Source organism: Bombina bombina, chromosome 1 (genome assembly GCF_027579735.1).
Source record: "Bombina bombina isolate aBomBom1 chromosome 1, aBomBom1.pri, whole genome shotgun sequence".
NCBI lineage: Eukaryota > Metazoa > Chordata > Amphibia > Anura > Bombinatoridae > Bombina > Bombina bombina.
This window is the reverse complement of record NC_069499.1, coordinates 52,629,130-52,649,212: the sequence shown is the minus strand read 5'-3', so window position 1 is coordinate 52,649,212 and position 20,083 is coordinate 52,629,130. Positions and strand designations below refer to the sequence as shown.

General features: G+C 40.7%; 1 protein-coding gene across 1 annotated transcript in view; it reads right to left on the bottom strand.

Moving 5' to 3' along the window:
* Positions 1–18,128, bottom strand: part of DIO2 (iodothyronine deiodinase 2) — a 40,680-nt gene extending 22,552 nt beyond the window's left edge. The window contains exon 1 of the mRNA XM_053697351.1: positions 17,394–18,128. Coding sequence (XP_053553326.1) covers positions 17,394–17,615 — 222 coding nt within the window. The 5' untranslated portion in view covers positions 17,616–18,128. The remainder of the gene's footprint in view (positions 1–17,393) is intronic.
* Between the last annotated feature and the right edge of the window lie 1,955 nt (positions 18,129–20,083).

The following is a 20,083-nucleotide window of genomic DNA, read 5'->3' as shown; positions in this document are numbered from 1 at the left end:
CCCCCACCCACCAAACCCCACAAAATAAAAAAAACATTGTATGGGAATTGCCCTTAAAATGGCATTCAGCTCTTTTACTGCCCATTAAATCCCTAATCTTAAAAATAACCGCCCCCCCCCCCAAAAAAAATCCTAACACTAACCCCATAATAGGTACTCACCATTCCTGAAGTCTGGCGTAGGTCATTTTCCAGGCGGCTCCATCATCTTCTATCTTCATCCGGAGCGAAGGCGGCGCGGAGTGAAGATGTGGAGCTGTGGATCCTCAGCGGAGGTGTCTTCCCCGACACATGGATCCTCAGCGGCATGGGGGCTCCTCTTCATCTGATGTCCATCGTACACTAAAGATTGAATGCAAGGTACCGCAATCAATTTGGGGTATCTTGCATTCCTATTGGCTGAAATTCAGAAATCAGTCAATAGGATTAGAACTACTGAAATCCTATTGGCTGTTCAAATCAGATTTATAAGATTTCAGTAGCTCTCATCCTATAGTCCAATTTAAAAATTTCAGCCAATAGGAATGCAAGGTACCCAAATAAATATGTGGTACCTTGCATTCAATCTTCAGTGTGCGACGGGCGATCGCTTGAAGAGGAGCCTCCACGCTGCTGAGGACCGCCGCCGTTGAGGACCGCTGCTGAGGATCCGGAAGACAGCTCCGCACCTCTGCGCTACCTTCGCTCCGGTTGAAGATAGAAGATGATGGAGCCATTGGAAGAAAACCTTCTCCGCCGGACTTCAGGAACAGCGAGTACCTATTTTGGGCTTAGGTTAAGGCTTTTTTATTTTAATTTTTTGGGTGTTTTTTTTTTTAAGATTAGGGTTTTTTTGGGCTTGAAAAAGAGCTGATTTTAAATGGTGGATTCTTTCACCACCCTGTTATTTTCGGAATCCACCGGGATGCTGCTTCGCTGCATCCAGGTGAATTCTTTTGGCTGACTCACGCAGCCAACATTCCTTTGAGGATGCGTGTGCAACTGGCAACACCGACGGACACGTTACAAACGTGAATATAGTATAGATAAAAATAGGTATAAATATATATTTTACAAAAAAATACAACATATACTGTGTATACATATATACAGTATATATATATTTTTTTTAAATAAATAGAACATTTTCTATATGTAAAGAACAGGCATGTAAAATACTTATATAACTACCTTGGGGTTACCGTAGTTGGTCTATTGCACGTCGGGTTATTGTGCAAGAGATAAGTGCTATGATTTTTTAGCTTGCGAGCTACACTAAAGTCAATGGGAAGAAGGTAACATGGTCGCGATATCTGAAGTTAGTGCGCATCAGCTTTTACTAGTGCGCAAACAATTTATTTTCAACTTGTAATATACGTGCTAACTTGCGTGTGTTAAAAGTTGACTTACAGTTTCTGATGCCTAGTCTTCTAGTCAATCCTTCTAATTATAACTGGCTTTCCTATTCTATTACTTGGGACTAGTTGATATGTCCTCGAAAGAACAGGACTGAAAAAAATCTGACCACAAAAACTGTAAGGCTCATGCGAACCTGTCTGCCCTGGATCACAGAATGGGTTTGCTTGTGCAATGCTGCCCCATGCCTGAGCTAGCCCAATCCTGGGGCGTACTTGTTGGGAAACTGTGGTTTGTTGACCACTACTTCCTAACTTTTGGCTGCAGGTTCATGCAAGCCTGCAGTGATTAGCCCCCGGAGCTCCCTACGCAGCTTGATAAATGGGGGGCCTAAATGTTAACTATTAACTACGTCAGGAAATAAAACAAAACAATAATAACCCAAACAATAAAACAAAAAGAGAAAACAAGACAAAAAACCCCAAACAAAATCACTGTTAGCAAGGGTTGCATTTTTTACTCAGCCTTCCAAACATTCACACCTAGATTACGAGTTGTGTGTTCGTGTTTTAACGCTGAAAAAATGGTAATTTCAGCGTTAAAACAGCACCGCAGCCATTACAAGTCTTGTCGCTATAGCTGTACCGCAAGCCTTTTAGCCTGTAACGCAACGTCAGTCCCGCACACGTAAAAAACATAATTTATGCTTACCTGATAAATTCCTTTCTCCTGTAGTGTAGTCAGTCCACGGGTCATCCATTACTTATGGGATTATATCTCCTCCCTAACAGGAAGTGCAAGAGGATCACCCAAGCAGAGCTGCTATATAGCTCCTCCCCTCTACGTCATACCCAGTCATTCGACCGAAACCAAACGAGAAAGGAGAAACTATAGGGTGCAGTGGTGACTGGAGTTTAATTTAAAATTTAGACCTGCCGTAAAAACAGGGCGGGCCGTGGACTGACTACACTACAGGAGAAAGGAATTTATCAGGTAAGCATAATTTATGTTTTCTCCTGTTAAGTGTAGTCAGTCCACGGGTCATCCATTACTTATGGTATACCAATACCAAAGCTAAAAGTACACGGATGACGGGAGGGACAGGCAGGACCTTTACACGGAAGGAACCACTGCCTGAAGAACCTTTCTCCCAAAAACAGCCTCCGAAGAAGCAAAAGTGTCAAATTTGTAAAATTTTGAAAAGGTGTGAAGTGAAGACCAAGTTGCAGCCTTGCAAATCTGTTCAACAGAGGCCTCATTTTTAAAGGCCCAAGTGGAAGCCACAGCTCTGGTAGAATGAGCTGTAATTCTTTCAGGAGGCTGCTGTCCAGCAGTCTCATAGGCTAAACGTATTATGCTACGAAGCCAGAAGGAGAGAGAGGTAGCCGAAGCCTTTTGACCTCTCCTCTGTCCAGAATAAACGACAAACAGGGAAGAAGTTTGTCGAAAATCTTTAGTTGCCTGTAAATAGAATTTCAGGGCACGACGACGTCCAGATTGTGCAGAAGTCGTTCCTTCTTTGAGGAAGGATTAGGGCACAATGAAGGAACAACAATCTCTTGATTGATATTCTTGTTAGTGACTACCTTAGGTAAGAACCCAGGTTTAGTATGCAGAACTACCTTGTCTGAATGAAAAATCAGATAAGGAGAATCACAATGTAAGGCTGATAACTCAGAGACTCTTCGAGCCGAGGAAATAGCCATTAGAAACAGAACTTTCCAAGATAACAGCTTGATATCAATGGAATGAAGGGGTTCAAACGGAACACCCTGTAAAATGTTAAGAACTAAGTTTAAGCTCCATAGCGGAGCAACAGATTTAAACACAGGCTTAATCCTGGCCAAAGCCTGACAAAAAGCCTGAACGTCTGGAACTTCTGACAGACGCTTGTGTAAAAGAATGGACAGAGCTGAGATCTGTCCCTTTAACGAACTAGCAGATAAACCCTTTTCTAAGCCTTCTTGTAGAAAAGACAATATCCTAGGAATCCTAACCTTACTCCATGAGTAACTCTTGGATTCGCACCAATGTAAGTATTTACGCCATATTTTATGGTAAATTTTCCTGGTAACAGGTTTCCTAGCCTGTATTAAGGTATCAATCACTGACTCTGAGAATCCACGCTTTGATAGAATCAAGCGTTCAATCTCCATGCAGTCAGCCTCAGAGAAATTAGATTTGGATGTTTGAAAGGACCCTGAACCAGAAGGTCCTGTCTCAGAGGCAGAGACCATGGTGGACAGGACGACATGTCCACTAGATCTGCATACCAGGTCCTGCGTGGCCACGCAGGCACTATTAGAATCACCGATGCTCTCTCCTGTTTGATCCTGGCAATCAGTCGAGGAAGTATCGGGAAGGGTGGAAACACATAAGCCATTTTGAAGACCCAAGGTGCTGTCAGAGCATCTATCAGAACCGCTCCCGGGTCCCTGGACCTTGATCCGTAACAAGGAAACTTGGCGTTCTGGCGAGACGCCATGAGATCCAGATCTGGTTTGCCCCAACGCCGAAGCAGTTGTGCAATTACCTCCGGGTGAAGTTCCCACTCCCCCGGATGAAAAGTCTGGCGACTTAGGAAATCCGCCTCCCAGTTCTCCACGCCTGGGATGTGGATCGCTGACAGGTGGCAAGAGTGAGACTCTGCCCAGCGAATTATCTTTGAGACTTCCATCATCGCTAGGGAACTCCTTGTCCCTCCCTGATGGTTGATGTAAGCCACAGTCGTGATGTTGTCCGACTGGAACCTGATGAACCTCAGAGTTGCTAGCTGAGGCCAAGCCAGAAGAGCATTGAGAACTGCTCTTAATTCCAGAATGTTTATTGGAAGGAGACTCTCCTCCTGAGACCATGATCCCTGAGCCTTCAGGGAATTCCAGACAGCGCCCAACCTAGTAGGCTGGCGTCTGTTGTTACAATTGTCCAGTCTGGCCTGCTGAAGGGCATCCCCCTGGACAGATGTGGCCGAGAAAGCCACCATAGAAGAGAATCTCTGGTCTCTTGTTCTAGATTCAGCATAGGGGACAAATCTGAGTAAACCCCATTCCACTGACTTAGCATGCACAATTGTAGTGGTCTGAGATGCAGGCGTGCAAAAGGTACTATGTCCATTGCCGCTACCATTAAGCCGATTACCTCCATGCATTGAGCCACTGACGGGTGTTGAATGGAATGAAGGACACGGCAAGCATTTAGAAGTTTCGTTAACCTGTCTTCTGTCAGGTAAATTTTCATTTCTACAGAATCTATAAGAGTCCCCAAGAAGGGAACTCTTGTGAGTGGCAATAGAGAACTCTTTTCTACGTTCACCTTCCACCCATGCGACCTTAGAAATGCCAGAACCAACTCTGTATGAGACTTGGCAGTCTGGAAACTTGACGCTTGTATCAGAATGTCGTCTAGGTACGGAGCTACCGAAATTCCTCGCGGTCTTAGTACCGCCAGAAGAGAGCCCAGAACCTTTGTAAAGATTCTTGGAGCCGTGGCTAACCCGAAGGGAAGAGCTACAAACTGGTAATGCCTGTTCAGGAAGGCAAACCTTAGGTACCGATAATGATCCTTGTGAATCGGTATGTGAAGGTAGGCATCCTTTAAATCCACTGTGGTCATGTATTGACCCCTTTGGATCATAGGTAAGATTGTCCGAATAGTTTCCATTTTGAACGATGGAACTCTTAGGAATTTGTTTAGGATCTTTAAGTCCAAAATTGGTCTGAAGGTTCCCTCTTTTTTGGGAACCACAAACAGATTTGAGTAAAACCCTTGTCCGTGTTCCGACCGCGGAACTGGATGGATCACTCCCATTAGTAAAAGGTCTTGTACACAGCGTAGAAACGCTTCTCTCTTTAACTGGTTTGCTGACAACCTTGAAAGATGAAATCTCCCTTTTGGAGGAGAAGCTTTGAAGTCCAGAAGATATCCCTGAGATATGATCTCTAACACCCAGGGATCCTGGACATCTCTTGCCCAAGCCTGGGCGAAGAGAGAAAGTCTGCCCCCCACTAGATCCGTTTCCGGATCGGGGGCCCTCACTTCATGCTGTCTTAGGGGCAGCAGCAGGTTTTCTGGCCTGCTTGCCCTTGTTCCAGGACTGGTTAGGTTTCCAGCCCTGTCTGTAGCGAGCAACAGTTCCTTCCTGTTTTGGAGCTGAGGAAGTTGATGCTGCTCCTGCCTTGAAGTTACGAAAGGCACGAAAATTAGACTGTCTAGCCCTTGGTTTGGCTCTGTCTTGAGGCAGGGCATGGCCCTTACCTCCAGTAATGTCAGCGATAATTTCTTTCAAACCGGGCCCGAATAATGTCTGCCCTTTGAAAGGTATGTTAAGCAATTTAGATTTAGAAGTCACATCGGCTGACCAAGATTTAAGCCACAGCGCTCTGCGCGCTTGAATGGCGAATCCTGAATTCTTAGCCATAAGTTTAGTTAAGTGTACTACGGCATCGGAAATAAATGAATTAGCTAGCTTAAGGACTCTAAGCTTGTCTGTAATCTCATCCAATGTAACTGAGTTAATGGTCTCTTCCAGAGACTCAAACCAGAATGCCGCCGCAGCCGTGACAGGCGCAATGCATGCAAGGGGTTGTAATATAAAACCTTGTTGAACAAACATTTTCTTAAGGTAACCCTCTAACTTTTTATCCATTGGATCTGAAAAAGCACAGCTATCCTCCACCGGGATAGTGGTGCGCTTAGCCAGAGTAGAAACTGCTCCCTCCACCTTAGGGACCGTCTGCCATAAGTCCCGTGTGGTGGCGTCTATTGGAAACATTTTTCTAAATATAGGAGGGGGAGAAAAGGGCACACCAGGTCTATCCCACTCCTTGTTAATAATTTCTGTAAGCCTTTTAGGAATAGGAAAAACGTCAGTACACGTCGGTACCGCAAAATATTTATCCAGCCTACACATTTTCTCTGGAATTGCAACCGTGTTACAATCATTCAGAGCCGCTAATACCTCCCCTAGCAATACACGGAGGTTCTCAAGCTTAAATTTAAAATTTGAAATGTCTGAGTCCAGTTTACTTGGATCAGATCCGTCACCCACAGAATGAAGCTCTCCGTCCTCCTGTTCTGCAAATTGTGACGCAGTATCAGACATGGCTCTAATATTATCAGCGCACTCTGTTCTCACCCCAGAGTGGTCGCGTTTACCCCTAAATTCTGGCAATTTAGATAATACTTCAGTCATAACATTAGCCATGTCTTGCAAAGTGATTTGTATGGGCCGCCCTGATGTACTTGGCGCCACAATATCACGCACCTCCTGAGCGGGAGACGAAGGTACTGACACGTGAGGAGAGTTAGTCGGCATAACTTCCCCCTCGTTGTCTGGTGAAATTTTCTTTACATGTACACTTTTATTTAAAGTAGCATCAATGCAATTAGTTCACAAATTTCTATTGGGCTCCACATTGGCCTTTAAACATATTGCACAAAGAGTTTCCTCTGTGTCAGACATGTTTAACAGACTAGCAATGAAACTAGCAAGCTTGGAAAATACTTTTGAAATAAATTTACAAGCAATATAAAAAACGTTACTGTGCCTTTAAGAAGCACCAATAAACTGTCACAGTTGAAATCACAATGAACCAAATTTGTTATAGCAACCAAATTTTCACAGTAAATGCATTAAGTTAGCAAAGGATTGCACCCACCAGCAAATGGATGATTAACCCCTTAATACCCAAAAAACGGATAACAGAATATAAACGTTTTATCACAGTCAAAAGCACAGTCTCACAGGTCTGCTGTGAGTGATTACCTCCCTCAAAACTAGTTTTGGAGACCCCTGGGCTCTGTAGAGACGTCCTGGATCATGGAGGAAGGAATAGGAAGACTGTGACTGAATTCTTACTGCGCAAGAAAGCGCCAAAATAGGCCCCTCCCACTCATATTATAACAGTGGGGAAGCTCAGTAAACTGAATTTATTCATAAATAAACGACAGCCATGTGGAAAAATAATGCCCAAAATTTTTTATCACCAAGTACCTCAGAAAAAAAGGATTAACATGCCAGTAAAACGTTTTAAAATAAAATTATGAAATAATACTAATAAGCCTGCTGCTAGTCGCTTTCACTGCAGTGGGGGCTCAAATATAAGTTAAATGTATACAGTATTTTCTTAGTGAAGTTCCATTCCCCAGAAATACCTCAGTGTAACATACATACATCTCAGCCTGATACCAGTCGCTACTACTGCATTTAAGGCTGCACTTACATTATATGGGTATTAGCAGTATTTTCTCAGTCAATTCCATTCCTTAGAAAATAATATACTGCAACATACCTCCTTGCAGGTGAACCCTGCCCGCTGTCCCCTGTTCTGAAGTTACCTCACTCCTCAGAATGGCCGAGAACAGCAAATGGATCTTAGTTACGACCGCTAAGATCATACACAAACTCAGGTAGATTCTTCTTCTAATGCTGCCTGAGAAAAAACAACACACTCCGGTGCTGTTTAAAATAACAAACTTTTGATTGAAGATATAAAAACTAATTTTAATAACCACAGTCCTCTCACACGTCCTATCTATTAGTTAGGTGCAAGAGAATGACTGGGTATGACGTAGAGGGGAGGAGCTATATAGCAGCTCTGCTTGGGTGATCCTCTTGCACTTCCTGTTAGGGAGGAGATATAATCCCATAAGTAATGGATGACCCGTGGACTGACTACACTTAACAGGAGAAAAGAAAATTTATGCTTACCTGATAAATGTATTTCTTTTTTGACACAATGGCCCCTAATTATCAAGCCGTCAACCTCAAATACGCTGGAATTCGGCAGCGTATTTGTGGCGAGGCCGATTCGCCTTAGTTATCAAGCCCTAGACACCGGCAAAAGTAGAATTTAGTGACGTAAGCTTCGATCCGCCGGACTCAGTCCGACACAGATCGATTCTTACGTCACTCCAGATGTTCCGCACACAAGTTCGGCACAATCTGACTACTTTTGCTAGTTATCAAAAAACTAGCAGGTACGCTCTGCACTTTTCCGGCCCAGCGTACCTGGTTTTCAAACCGCCGCCCTGGAGGCGGCGGATCCCATAGGAATCAATGGGAGTCTGACCATAGCGAAAGTTCATGTTCGCTGCTGCCAGACATCCCATTGATTCCTATGGGAGATGTCTACACCTAACACCCTAACATGTACCACGAGTCTAAACACCCCTAATCTGTCCCCCCCTACACTGCCGCAACTAAATAAATGTATTACCCCCTAAACCGCCGCTCCCGGAGCCCACTGCCACTCTAATAAACTTATTAACCCCATAAACCGCCGCTCCCGGCCGCAACTATAATAAACTGATTAACCCCTAAACCTCCGCTCCCGGAGCCCACCGCCAGTATAATAAATATGTTAACCCCTAAACCGCCCCTCCCGGTCCCCGCCACAACTATAATATATGTATTAACCCCTAAACCACCGCTCCCGGACCCCGTTGCCACCTACATAATACCTATTAAACCCTATCCTGCCCCCCCCTACACCGTCGCCCCCTATAATAAAGTTATTAACCCCTATCCTGCCGATCCCGGACCCCGCCGCAACTAAATAAATTGTTTAACCCCTAAACCGCCGCTCCCGGACCCCGCCGCCACCTATATTAAATTTATTAACCCCTAATCTGCCCCCACTACACCGTCGCCACCTATAATAAATTTATTAACCCCTATCCTGCCCCCCCTACACCGCCGCCACTGTAATAAACTTATTAACCCCTAAAACTAAGTCTAACACTAACCCTAACGCAAAATATTAATTAAATAAATCTAAATAATATTTCTCTTATTAACTAAATTAATCCTATTTAAAACTAAATACTTACCTTTAAAATAAACCCTAATATAGCTACAATATAAATAATAATTATATTGTAGCTATCTTAGGATTTATTTTTATTTTACAGGCAACTTTCAATTTATTTTAACTAGGTACAATAGTTATTAAATAGTTATTAACTATTTAATAGCTACCTAGTTAAAATAAAGAGAAATTTACCTGTAAAATAAAAACTAAACTAAGTTACAATTACACCTAACACTACACTATACTTAAATAAATTATTCCTATTTATAACTAAATACTTACCTGTAAAATAAACCCTAAGATAGCTACAGTGTAATTAATAATTACATTGTAGCTATTTTAGGATTTATATTTATTTTACAGGTAACTTTGTATTTATTTTAGCTAGTTAGAATAGTTATTAAATAGTTATTAACCATTTAATAACTACCTAGCTAAAAGAAATACAAAATTACTTGTAAAATAAATCCTAACTTAAAGTTACAATTAAACCTAACACTACACTATCATTAAATTAATTAAATAAATTACCTAAAAATAACTACAATTAAATACAATTAAATAAACTAACTAAAGTACAAAAAAATAAAAAAATAAGTTACAAACATTTCAAAAATATTACAATTTTAAGCTACTTACACCTAATCTAAGCCCCCTAATATAATAACAAAGCCCCTTAAAATAAAAAATTCCCTACCCTATTCTACATTAAAAAGTTACCAGCTCTATTACCTTACCAGCCCTTAAAAGGGCCTTTTGCGGGGCATGCCCCAAAGAAAACAGCTCTTTTGTCTGTAAAATAAAAATACAACCCCCCCCAACATTAAAACCCACCACCCACATACCCCTACTCTAACCCAAACCCCCCTTAAATAAACCTAACACTACCCCCCTGAAGATCATCCTACCTTTAGCCGTCTTCAGCCAGCCGACCCACCGATGGAACTGAAGAAGAGATCCGGAGCGGCAGAAGTCATCATCCAAGGGGCGCTGAAGAGTTCTTCCATCCGATTGAAGTCTTCATCCAAGCGGCATCTTCAATCTTCATCCATCCGGAGCGGAGCCATCTTAAGACGTGCCGACGCGGAGCCATCCTCTTCTTCCCGAAGACTAACGACAAATAACGGTACCTTTAAGTGACGTCATCCAAGATGGAGTCCCTTCAATTCCGATTGGCTGATAGGATTCTATCAGCCAATCGGAATTAAGGTAGGAAAAATCTGATTGGCTGATTTAATCAGCCAATCAGATTGAGCTTGCATTCTATTGGCTGATCGGAACAGCTTTATTTAGTTGCGGGGGCTCCGGGGGCGCCGGTATAGGGGGTAGAATAGTGTAGTTAGTGTGGGTGCTTAGTGACATCTTGTCAATAAAGCTGTCAAAAAGCCTTAGAGCAGCGAGATCGGATGAGTGATAACTTTCACAGTGCGCTGCTCATCGCCCCATCCTTTGTGCGCGGCTTTTTGACAGATTTATTGATAACTTTGGCGAGATTTTTCAATTCCGCGGCGGCAATGGTAGGCAAGCTTAGGCGGGTGTATTGGGCCGGCGAAGGCAGGTAAAGTAGACACGTTGATAAGTAGAGGCCAATAAGTCCACGGATCATCTTAATTACTAATGGATCCATAATACAAAAAGAAGCAAATAAAAAAAATAAAAAAATAAAATAACTTTTTTTTTGTTTATCATCTTTTAACAAAGGATATAATACAGAACCAAAAAAATGTTCTTAAATAAATGTTCCCTTTAAATTTACCAAATCAAGAAAGCATACCCCAGGCAACACTCTACACCTCAGCAGAATTACTGAGGTGCCCTACCTGTCCTGCAACCCGCAGCAAACTGAGGAAAAAAACGATCCCTTTTACAACCCGGAAATCCAGAGAAGCAAAAACAGCAAGAAGCCTTCTAAACAGCAGAGCCATCTGAAATATGGGCACCTCACTCTTACAGGAAGTGACATCACAGAATCAGAACCTCCCTAAAAGGCTGACAAAAAAAAGCCTTTTTTTTTACAACAACTTTCTTGAAAAACAGGCTTAAAAACAAACAAACTCCCCCCCCCCAAAAAAAAAGTACATAATCTGTTACTAAAAACGGATCCTCACTGAGCCATCAATAAAATTAATAACTCCTCACACTAACAGTGCAAAAACTGCCATAAAAAACTGCACCCTGACAGGAATAATAAGGAATAATAAGCTGAATAAGTGACACATTTTTCCCTGCTACAAAGAAAAATGAAAGTGGCACTTACCTCAATATTTATCTTTCCGGCAGCAGGACAGATGACCTGGTTTGAGAGGATGCCATCCCTCACATGGACCTGTGGAAATACAGAAAGACTGAGTAAACTTACTCAGACTATCTAAATAGGGCAGCAAAATGTTTTGGTAAAACGCAGTGAGGATTGTTCCCCACAAGTACTGAAGAGACTGACATGGGCTAAGGCTAGACCCTTTAGAAAGATCAGAGCAAACCTACTCTGCTTTAAAATAAAAAAAATCTTGATTGTAGATCAGACACCAAAACTTCACCTCCTCCTTGCACCACAGGCAAAGAGAATGACTGGAAGTTATGGGTAAGGGAAGTGACATATATAGCAGCTTTGCTGTGGTGCACTTTGCCTCCTCCTGCTGGGCAGGAGTGATATTCCCACTAGTAATTGATGATTCCGTGGACTCACCATATCTTAGGAAAGAAAAACCTAATCTACCCATTGCACTGAAAAGGGCATTTGTATTGGGCATTTAGCTCTTTTGCTGCCCAAACCCTAATCTTAAAAAAAAAAACCACCCAAAAAACCCTTAAAAAAAACCCTTAAACACTAACCCATGACGATCCATTCACAGTTTTTAAAGTCTCGCTTGAATGATCTTCATCCAGGCGGCGAGAAGTCTTCATCCAGACGGCCTCTTCTATCTTCAGCTAGGAGGCGAGAAGTCTTCATCCAGACGGCCTCTTCTATCTTCAGCTAGGAGGCGAGAAGTCTTCATCCAGACGGCCTCTTCTATCTTCATCCAGGTGGCATCGTCTATCTTGGAGCGGGTCCATCCTGAAGACATCCGTCGCGGAGCATCCTCTTCACACGGTCGCCGCCGTACACTAAATCTTCAATGCAAGGGAGCCGTTTCAAAATGGCGTCCCTTGCATTCCCATTGGCTGAAAATTTTTAATCAGCCAATAGGAATTAGAGCTGCTAAAATCCTATTGGCTGTTCAAATCAGCCAATAGGATTTAAGCAGCTCTTATTCTATTTGATTATTTAAATTAATACACCTGTCATACATACCATATTGGTAGTTTATTCTAGATTAGGTTTTTTATTTATTTTTTAAACTGGTATTAGAATAGGAATCATTTTTATTATTTTTGATAATTTGTATGTTATTTTGTGTAATGTATTTTTTTAGTTTTGGGGTGGGTTTTTATTTTTAGATTAGGGCTTGGGCAGCAAAAGAGCTAAATGCCCTTTTAAGGGCAATTCCCATACAAATGCCCTTTTCAGGGCAATGGGTAGATTAAATTTTACTTTATTTTTATTTTGTGGGTTTGGGGGTTTGTATACTGTTAGGGTGTGTTTGTTTTGTAGCAAAAGAGCTGTTAACTTTAGGTCTCCAAAAGGCCCTTGGTAGTTTATTATAGATTAGGTTTTTTTTTTATTTTGGGGTGTTTTTTTTTTTAAGGGTATTAGAATAGGAATAATTTTTATTGTTTTGTATAATTTTGTTTGTTATTTTTTTGTAATGGTAGGTTTTTTTATTTTTTGTAATTTTTTATTTTTTGTAAATATTTTAACTTGATAGTTAGTAAATAGTTATTTACCTGTGAAATAAAACATAACCTGCTTAGGTTTTAGTGTAAGGCAGTTTAGGTTTTATTTCACAGGTAAGTTTGTATTTATTTTAACTAGGTAGTTATTAAATAGTTAATAACTATTTACTAACTAGTCTACCTAGTTAAAATAAATACAAACTTACCTGTGAAATAAAAATAAAACTCAAGCTAGCTACAATATAACTATTAGTTATATTGTAGCTAGCTTAGGTTTTATTTCACAGGTAAGTATTTAGTTTTACTTAGTATTACTTAGTTAATAATTGTTACTTTAGTTTAGCTCTATCTTAATTATGTTAAAGTTAGGGGGTGTTAGGTTTAGGGGTTAATATAGTTTAATTTAGGTTGTTGTGATGTGGCTGGCGGTTTAGGGGTTAATAGGTTTATTTAGTAGTAGTGATGTGGGAGGACAGAGGTTTAGTGGCGGCGATGTTGGGGTGCGGCGGAATAGGGGTTAATAACTTTAATATAGTGGCAACGATGTTGGGGTGCGGCAGAATAGGTGTTAATAACTTTAATATAGTGGCGGCGATGTTGTGGAGCAGCGGAATAGGGGTTAATAACTAATATAGTAGTGGCAATATCGGGAGCTGCAGATTAGGGGTTAATAATTGTAGGTAGGTGTCAGCGATGTCGGGGGCAGCAGATTAGGGGTGTTTAGACTTAGGGTTTATGTTAGGATTAAATGTTATTTTTTCCCCCCATAGACATCAATGGGGCTGCGTTACAGAGCTTTTCATTTTGCGATCACCTTCTCCCCAATGATGTCTATGGGGAAAGCGTGTACAAGCACGTCAAAACAGCGCTTAAATTGTGTGCGGTATGGAGCTTAAAACCCCCATATCGCACGCACAAGCCATCTGTTTGAAAACTTAATGTGTAACGTAATGGCTGTGCTATAGGGGGTTAAATGCGTTTGTTAATTTCCCTATAGCGCGCATAACTCGTAATTTAGCTGTCAGTTTACCACGAGGGCTGCAATACTGGATATGTAATGCTTTGAAATGTCAAAACCTCTGGTATATTTTGTCAGTTTAGAAGTTCTATGGGTGAATTTACACTATACAGCACAACCTATTACAAACATGTATATATATTTATATGTGCATATCTGTGTGTAAGTGCCTATAATATAGTTGTTAGTATAAGTAACTGTTATATTGGTGTCCTAAGATGCGTACAGATATTTATTTAACCGGGAGAAAATATGCTCCCACTCTCAATTTATCCTGTATTATGTAACAACTGTACAAACAAGGGCTCTTTATTCGATATTATGTAATATTCTGTGAAAAGAGATAGTCTAATGAAAAAGTAAAATGCTACATTCTGTCCTGGCATTTTATTTTTTCACAAAACTCTTACTATATGTATAACCCCCATGTGCTTCTGCAGCCAGTGATTGGAGCATATGTAAGTATGTCTGACCCTGATTTGCTCACTGGCCGTTCCCTTATTTGGAGAGGCAACAGGAATGTGCTGTTTGTGACTTGTTGACTAAATGTTTACACACACTAGAATATCCCTCTACCAATGCCAGCTCTTTCAATAAGAGGCCACAGTCATGGTAATAGTGTAAGTTTGTTCTATAACAATATCAATGTAACAATCAAATTAAAGCAGCCACTCTGTTATATATTATGCAACACTTGGGGTGATGCCAGCAGATTATGCTTTATTATGTAACCAGTGAAGTAACATGGTCACTCTTTTACACATTACGTAACAACTGGGGAAACGCTACCACTTTAGTCTGTTATGTAACATTCTAACATTTGGGGTAATGCATTCCCTCTCTTATACGTTACAGGACAATCATGGTAATACTGCTGTCCTGTTACACATTACAGTAAGTCAGGGTAACTCTGAAACTCTGTTTACATTGATGTAACAACCGGTTTAACATTGTCACTTTGTTCCAAGTTACATAACGATGGGTATAATGCTGTCACTCTGTTCTATACTATACAGCAATTGAATTACAATTGTCACACTAACATATTGCATAATAATCTGAAATTTTTTATAGAATGTTCTATTCCATTTAACTATAGGGTTAACAATGTCACACTGATATGAAACAGATGTCATGTCAATGTCACGTTACTAGGGGGAACTGTCACTATGTTTTTATATTACATAACTGTCATTGTTACATGTCAATATATACTATATAAGGGTAACACTATTTTATTTATGACAATTGAGGTGGCACTGTTACTGGTATATTGCTTGCAAACACTGAGGTTACATTGCAATTATAGCAATCTCATTCTATTATATCAGGATAACATAACATCATATATCTAAATCGGTGCAATACAGTCACTCTATTCAATGTTATGCAACATTCTGGGTAACATTATTAAAATATTTTGTGATGTATTATAGATTTCATCTGGACTGTTTAGTATGGTGCTTCATAAGTATAAATACTACTAAACTGAAGCTAAACACAATCAGGACATATTTGTTAGGTATTATAGCTACTGACATTAATTAGGGCTGCCACTAGGCAGTGCTGTTGAGGCACTTTGCCCCTGGCACTTGATGTAGGTGAGTTGGTACTAAGTGCATTGAACTATTTTTATATTAGGAGGCAGTGCCACTTACTGTCTTGTGTATGAGAACTGAATACGTGTGGCGGTGACAAAGACCAGGCTGAGGTGCACGACATCAGGAAGTTTGTGTTACTTTGTAACTCCTGTCATACAGAATGAGACACAGGATGACAGAGCAAAATAGGTTTGCTGGCAGCTGAAGTCTTGGTGTATTTATGTTAACCAAACTAGTCGGATTCATTTACTGCACACAGGGACACACATACAAAAGCACACATACACATGCACACACATAAACATAAGCACACACACACATAAAAGCACACATACACATACATACACATACAAAAGCACACATACATAAGCACATATACACACATAAAAGCACACATACACACAGAAGCACACATACACACAAATAAAAGCACACACACACATAAAAGCACACATACACATGCACACAAACAAAAGCAGACACACACATAAAAGCACACATACACATGCACACAAACAAAAGCAGACACACACATAAAAGCACACATACACATGCACACACAAACAAAAGCACACACACACACACATATACATACATACATGCACACACACACATATACATACATACATGCACATACATACATACATGCACATACACACACATACACATACATAAACAAAAGCACACACACATAAAAGCACACATGCACATACACACACATATACACACATACACATACATAAACAAAAGCACACACACATAAAAGCACACATGCACACACATATACAAAAGTACACACACATATATACAAAGGCACACACATGCACACACACACATATACAAAGGCACACACATAAACACACACATACAAAAGCACACATATACAAAAGCACACATACACATGCACCGATACACAAAAACACACATGCACAAACACATACACACACAGACGTACATGCATGCACACATACACATGGACACCCATACATATGCACACACACACACAGGCTGAAGCAGATGTTTGTGCATCACAAAGGTGCCAAAGCGCATATTTAACAAGGAGAGTTAAAAAAAAGAAATGTTTAACATTTTTATTAGGTAACATATTTATCTCTGTGTCTAGATTTTATATAAGTAAAAGCAAAGTAAAAACAGTTATTTAATCCCCATATTTATCTCCCTATGACAAATGCCCAGCACTATCACCTGCTGTCTGTGCCTCTCCTCCCCCTGGCAAACATTAGGCAAGCCGCGCTCTCTGCTAGAGCGTGTGAGAGCTGCACACTCCTGAAGCTGTAGTTTAAATCACTCACTGGTGTCCCCTGCAGCAGATCATGGGCTTAGCTGTGTAATGTTTAGCTACACGTGTGGACTCAGAAACCTAAACAGAGCAGAGCATGTATCTCCGACAGATGTTTCGTTGTCAGTGACCACGTGAAAAGTTTCTAAACATTTACAGATTCTTCACTTTCAACAGACAGAGGCTTAAAGCAAAAAAATAAAAACTCATGCAGGAATTTATCAAGATTGTCTTGTACGGTAAGAACTACTGGAGACAGCAAAAAAAAGGCAAACTGCTGGCATACAGTGCCATATATTAATTAGTAATAATGATAAGTTATAAATCTGATGCTAATTTAAGTTCGCTCTTCAAATAAAACAATTTTGTAGCAATCTGTAATTTTGATATGTTAAATATAAAAGTATTGTGCTCTTACCAGTTCTCCTGACTCTATAAACTGTCAGTGTAACAAGCATAGTGACAGTCATTGCAGAAAGCACTAAACTACCATTAAGATGGTATTAGCAATGGAAGACGCCTTTAAGAGCAATGCTTATCCCATGCCTGGCATACCTGCTTGTAAGCGTCCAATAAGAAGCTGTTCCACACGCAGCGCATCCCTTCTGGGGTCAGCATCCGACGCCATTGACTCTGGCTGGATTTGGAACGGTTGAGTTGTAGAAGCACGTGTTTTACCAACACAACAGAGTCATACAGAGCCAGAAAGAGGCAGTTGGAGAAGAAACCTGGCAAAATCTGAAGGGTTATCAGCAAATCCACGCTCAGTAACCCCATACCGGCAGAGTTTAAGTTCACCTGCTCTCATAAAGTTTCAATATCTGCCTCTCATCAATTCAGTAATTCACAAAAAAAAAAACCAAAAAAAAAACAAGTTTTAAGCATAAGATAAATAATTGAGGATAAAATAATGCTGTTTTTAAAAAAAAAGTAAAATAGCATTAGAAAAGATTTTTTTTAAAAAGGCAGGTGTTAGCCAGGGCTCTACATTATAAGCAGCTGAACCAGTGAAAAAGTTGTAAAAAGTTTCTTTAGTCAGAAAGACCAGGTGGAATATTTTTTTAGGGGAGGAAACCAAATTGCACTGTTCTCCTCTCTGCTCCCTCAGTCCCTCTCTCCCTCTGCCTCTCTGAGCTATCTCTTTTTGTCCCCAGATTTCCCTCCCATTTCTGAAGCCTTTTTATACAGTCCTCGACTAATTGCTGCAATAAGAGAAATGAAAAAGCTTAATCTTGCTTGTGATCTGTTCTTTGACGTCAGGGTAGGAGAGGGCATTACTTTGGCCGGGGATGCTCTGAGTAGGAAAAAGAACAGCTCACAAACTTGCAAGGCGGGACTGTGCTATTAAAGGAGAGGATAAGAAAGTAACCACTCCTCCCCTGCATCTCCCTGCCTCTCTAACTGTGGCTGGGCAGCTGGCTGCCTCCACCTGATGGGTACAGGAGCAAGGGCTGAGGGAGGGGGTCTCCACCTAGGGGCTCCGTTTCTAGCCATGAACATGGTAATGTGTTAACGTCACAGGCTTATAATGTACCTTGCTAGCTATGCACTACGTGCACACAGAGACATAGGGGTCAGAGACTGTACCCAAAGAGAAAATGTGATGGAATTGTAGACACACATGGGGCACACAATAAAGAACAAGTAACACGTGGTCTGTCTACAGAATAGAAAAGAAGCACACAAACACTTCAATGGGGGAACACACTGACCTAGCTTTGCCTAAGTATTCATAAAACTGACCACTATTAATATCATTTATTTGCAAATGTCCTTCAATGTTAGTACAGCTGAAGCAGTAAAACAAAAAAACTCTTCTTATGTTACCCAGTGAAGGTGATTCACTAAGATTAAGACGCTACCTAAATATCAGCTCCATAAAATAATGCTTAATCATTGAAGGCTCCTTTAGAATTCTTTGCCAGCTGTACCTACCCACAAAGCAATGGGGTAAAGGACCTAATTTAACTAAAAATTATCAGTACATTTTTAACGTAGGAGGGTTTTGCTATAACATATTTTTATATTGAAATCAAATAGTGCATTTTATGGCAGTGTTTGACATGTTTTAAGGGACTTTCAGTTTTTCCAATGAAGTTTATGAGGGTATGTACATGCTTGACATCAGGAGTTCAGTGCATAGTCAGTACATTTTACAGCACTTCTTTGCAAAGAGACACACTAAGGGCTAGATTACGAGTGGAGCCCAAAATATTCCACACCTGCAAATACGCCCATTTGCGGGCGCTCAATAAATATCCAGCCATTCGTGAGTGCAATGCGAACGTGACCTAACTCGTAATACCAGTACACATTTGCGTGTACTGATATTACTCAGCTGAGCGCAAATATCACTTTTGCAGAAGCAATATTTTGCGCTCAACCTGTAATCTGGCCCTATATAGGCTATTAATAGGGCTGTACACAATGCCCACAGCAAACGCTCTGCCAACAGAAACAAACATCATGTACATTTACATGTGAGTGTGCACAGAGAATCTGATGCTAATCTGAACCCATAGATAAACAGGTGTTGTTCTGTGCCCATAAACTGGGGGATAATCCCTATCTCAGTCTCCTTGCTGCACACCTAGTAACCGACAAACACAGAAAAATAGCTCCCTTCACAAATCATAGCAATCTGCACTCACATGTAACGCAGTGATCAGCCCAGAGGCAGAATTGTTTTTCACTTTCTGCAATGATTTTTTTTGTTTGTTGTTTTTTGTTTTGGTGAAAAGTTTTCTGCAGGTCGTTTTGAACCGAAAATCAATATTACATTTTTAAAGTTTTTAAAATGTCTCTTGAATAAATTTGTTTACCTTGCTCTTGGTCGAACATCACATAATTATAAGGTCAAAATGTAGTTAATAAAAAGGTTCATTACTCACAAGAACGTCTTACATTCAGGAGTCACAACTTTGCAGACTGAAAAACGCTAGAGGGCAGCTTAAAAAATCCCTGTGAGCCAGTCATCAATCAGTGGGCTGCCGCTTTGTAATTTTGATCCATATTTGACCATTCTCTTCCAACAGTGATTCACTCTGGCTGCACTGTGTTAAGGAAAACTTACCTGGTGCCACCAGAGCACAGCACTGCTTGAAGAAAACAGACTGATTTGGAGACGAGCTGCATGTTCTTTCTGCACACATGCTACATTTTCTGGGATGACATCTCAGATCACAGCAGGCTCTGCCTTAGGGGTGACCAGTATGTATTTAAGTATATGAGTATGTATGAATATT